The 3,151-nt window shown below is 29.4% G+C and overlaps 1 protein-coding gene across 1 annotated transcript in view; it reads left to right on the forward strand.

Annotated features, from left to right (window-relative positions):
• The window catches only part of LOC108749609, a 56,932-nt gene that overhangs the window by 52,001 nt on the left and 1,780 nt on the right, over window positions 1-3,151 (forward strand). Inside the window, exon 16 of the mRNA XM_018488408.1 lies at window positions 152-384. Coding sequence (XP_018343910.1) covers window positions 152-384 — 233 coding nt within the window. The remainder of the gene's footprint in view (window positions 1-151; window positions 385-3,151) is intronic.

The following is a 3,151-nucleotide window of genomic DNA, read 5'->3' on the forward strand; positions in this document are numbered from 1 at the left end:
TCTCTCTCTTCAATAAAAATTCGCAATGCGAAAAATCGCTTTTACGAAAAAAATTCTAAATTTTGATCTTCTATATAAGTCTTTCGACATCTCATTTACGTAATTAAAAAAAAAGAAAGAATGCGACAAGTCCCGTATATATTGCTTGCAGACGGAGCCGTTTGATGATCCGGTTGCATATAAAGGCGAGGTGATCGTCGGCCTGAAGTTTGTTCCGCCGGATCCGGCGCAGCAAGAACGCGATCGGGAAAGCAGCGCAGAACGTGGCAGTTCTAAAACGAAAAAGAACTGGAGCCGCGGCGCGCTCCACGTACTTGTCAAGGAGGCTAGAAATCTGCAGACGCGTGGCAAAAACTCGGGTACCTGCGATCCCTTCTGTAAAAGGTATACTTCCCCTCATTTTCAGTATTAATATTTCTTACTTTTGATTATATGAATTAATATTTCTATTATATGACACAATAAGTGCAATTCATAAAACAAAGGCTGATAAGGGAAATATCGCAGTTGCATTAAATAATAATGATTACAAATCTAAAGTCTTACAGATGCTAAAGAAACTTACATAAAATTAAAGAAAGATCCGATTAATAAATTAACTAATGATGTCCGAATCTGTTATTAAGACGAAAAAAGAAAAATTTTACTAATGGTTCAATGTACAAAAAAATCTTGTAGCGAAGATATTCTTCCGAGAGCGTATGCTTTACCGAAAATACATAAATTAAATTGTCTATTTAAATTAATAATATCATCTATAGATAGTCCTCTGTGTGCCTTGGCAACTTTCATACATGATGTCATCTCAAAGAATGTACCTAAATCGGTTTACAATATTGATAATATTTTTCAATTAGTGAAAAGACTTAAGGGGACACGTTTTAAAATTGAACATGTCTTTATTTCATTGAATGTTGTGTCCTTGTTTATCAATATCCCCATTGATTTGACTATTGAGAGTATTGATAAGAGGTGGAAAATTTTGTAAGGGATAAAAAATCAAGATAAATAACAATAAATAAAGAGCAAAATCAAGGAATCAACACATTTCTTTAAAAAAGTCACACAATTAAAAGAATAAATTACAAATAGAGAAAAGTAAAATTAGAGAAAATATATAATAAAAAATAAAAAATAATAAAAACTCAATTTAAATACAAGTAAATTACAAGTTTCGGCTATCGGATTGAGCCCTCTTCAGACATTAATTTATCGAAAAAAACCGCAGTACAAAATTAATTATCGCAAATGTTCGCATATTTTTATTATATTCACAGTTCGAGTGAGTTTTGATATGGAACTCGACATTATTCACGTACGATTGAACAGTCAAATGTGTTTCGTATCTCTTAGAAAAGTTCAAAATTATTTATCTTGTATTGAAGGAAGAATCCTTTAATCTGTTGAATAAAAAATCAATATCTCAAAAGATGAATTTATGTTGGGAATCCGGTTGGTACTTAATTCAACTTATTTTAGTTTTGATGGGCAGTTTTATAAACAAAATTTTGATACCCCTGTGGGGCCGCCTCTCTCTCCAATAATAACCGATTTAATAAAATAAAGGGGATTTGGAAGCAAGGGCATTAGAAACTTTGGGTTTTCAACCCTTGTTCTATTTTCGTTATATAAATGGTATTGTTATGGCAGTTAATTCGTTATATAACAGATTAAAATTTACCTTAGAATTTGGCGACGACAAAATAAATTTTTTGGATATTACTATTATTAATAATAACAATCTAATTGAATTTGACTGATATCATAAGCCTACATATTCGAGTAGATGCCTTAATTTTTTATCGTCACATCCACTCTCAATAAAGAGGCATAATAATAAATATGACAGATAGAGCGTTTTTATTATCGGACCCTAAACATCACCAAAAAAATTTTGAACACATTATCAGTACATTACTAAAAAATAATTATCCGATTGATTTAATTTTTAATAATATTAACGTACGTTTAAAAATTCTCATTCATAAAGGTACGATACAACAGAAAGAATCAAGTGAAGAAATTAAGAGGGATTGTACTTTTTGATTTGTACTGTCTTATATTTTAAAAATTTCAAACGAATATTCAAAAGAATTAAAACCTTTAAATCCACTAAATTAGCTTTTACTAGCTTAAATAAATTAAATTTGATCGAGGGACATAAAAACATCCTCCCAAGAGAAAAAAGAAAAAAATGTTATATATAAAATCTCATATAAATCTTGCGTAAATGTCTCTTATGTTTGACGACAGGAAGAAAACATAAAACTAGATTGGCTGAGCATCGTAATCATATTAACCGGAGTAGTAACAACCAATCGGTGATCACAGAACATTGGATTGAATTTGAACATGACTTCGATTGGGAGAATGTCACGATACTAGATGAAGAACGTTTTCTTAATAAACGTTTAATATCTGAGTGCCTTCATATTCTCATGTAACAACATAGTCTCAATTTACGCTCAGATACAAAGGGTGTACATCAAACTTATATATAATTATTAAAAGACATTAAATAGTTACATTTTGTTTATACAAATTATTGTTTATGTATTGACATGATTTGTTCTTTTTTCTTTTTATTTTCCTTATTAACCTGACATATCTTTCTTATTAAATGTATTTTATTAGTCATGTTTCATTCGAGCTGCGATCAATATGCGTTTTTTAACTTGATACTCTTTTGTGATTATAAATTTTCATTGATTTTGATGCAATATCGAGACGAATTCCTTCTATGTTTTGGGTCACCAGTTTGTTAATTTGCAACTTGTTGGGTAGATTTCGAAATATTTATAAGATAATTGTTTTAATGTTTCGAATAGATTACAACATCAAATCTGTTAATCTGATGGTGATTTTTTGTTGAAGGGATTGATATTTTGAAATTGTGTATCACTGAGAATGGTTCCAAAGTGAACTGAAGCGTACTATTTTTTATTTTTTGAAAAAAAAAAAAATAATAAAGATTCTATTTTCTAGAATAGAGATTTAAGATTGCGTACTAACTATCACGCTGATTCTCATTCTAATTTTTTCGGATTTTATGTTGTTGCAATTTATAAAGATGGACATTTTTGTTTTTAGATTGGGAAATATATGTTTTAATTTTTTATATTGTATATCAAGATACTATATAATAATATAT

The sequence above is a fragment of the Trachymyrmex septentrionalis genome, unplaced genomic scaffold (genome assembly GCF_001594115.1).
Source record: "Trachymyrmex septentrionalis isolate Tsep2-gDNA-1 unplaced genomic scaffold, Tsep1.0 scaffold305, whole genome shotgun sequence".
In the NCBI taxonomy this organism is placed as follows: Eukaryota; Metazoa; Arthropoda; class Insecta; order Hymenoptera; family Formicidae; genus Trachymyrmex; species Trachymyrmex septentrionalis.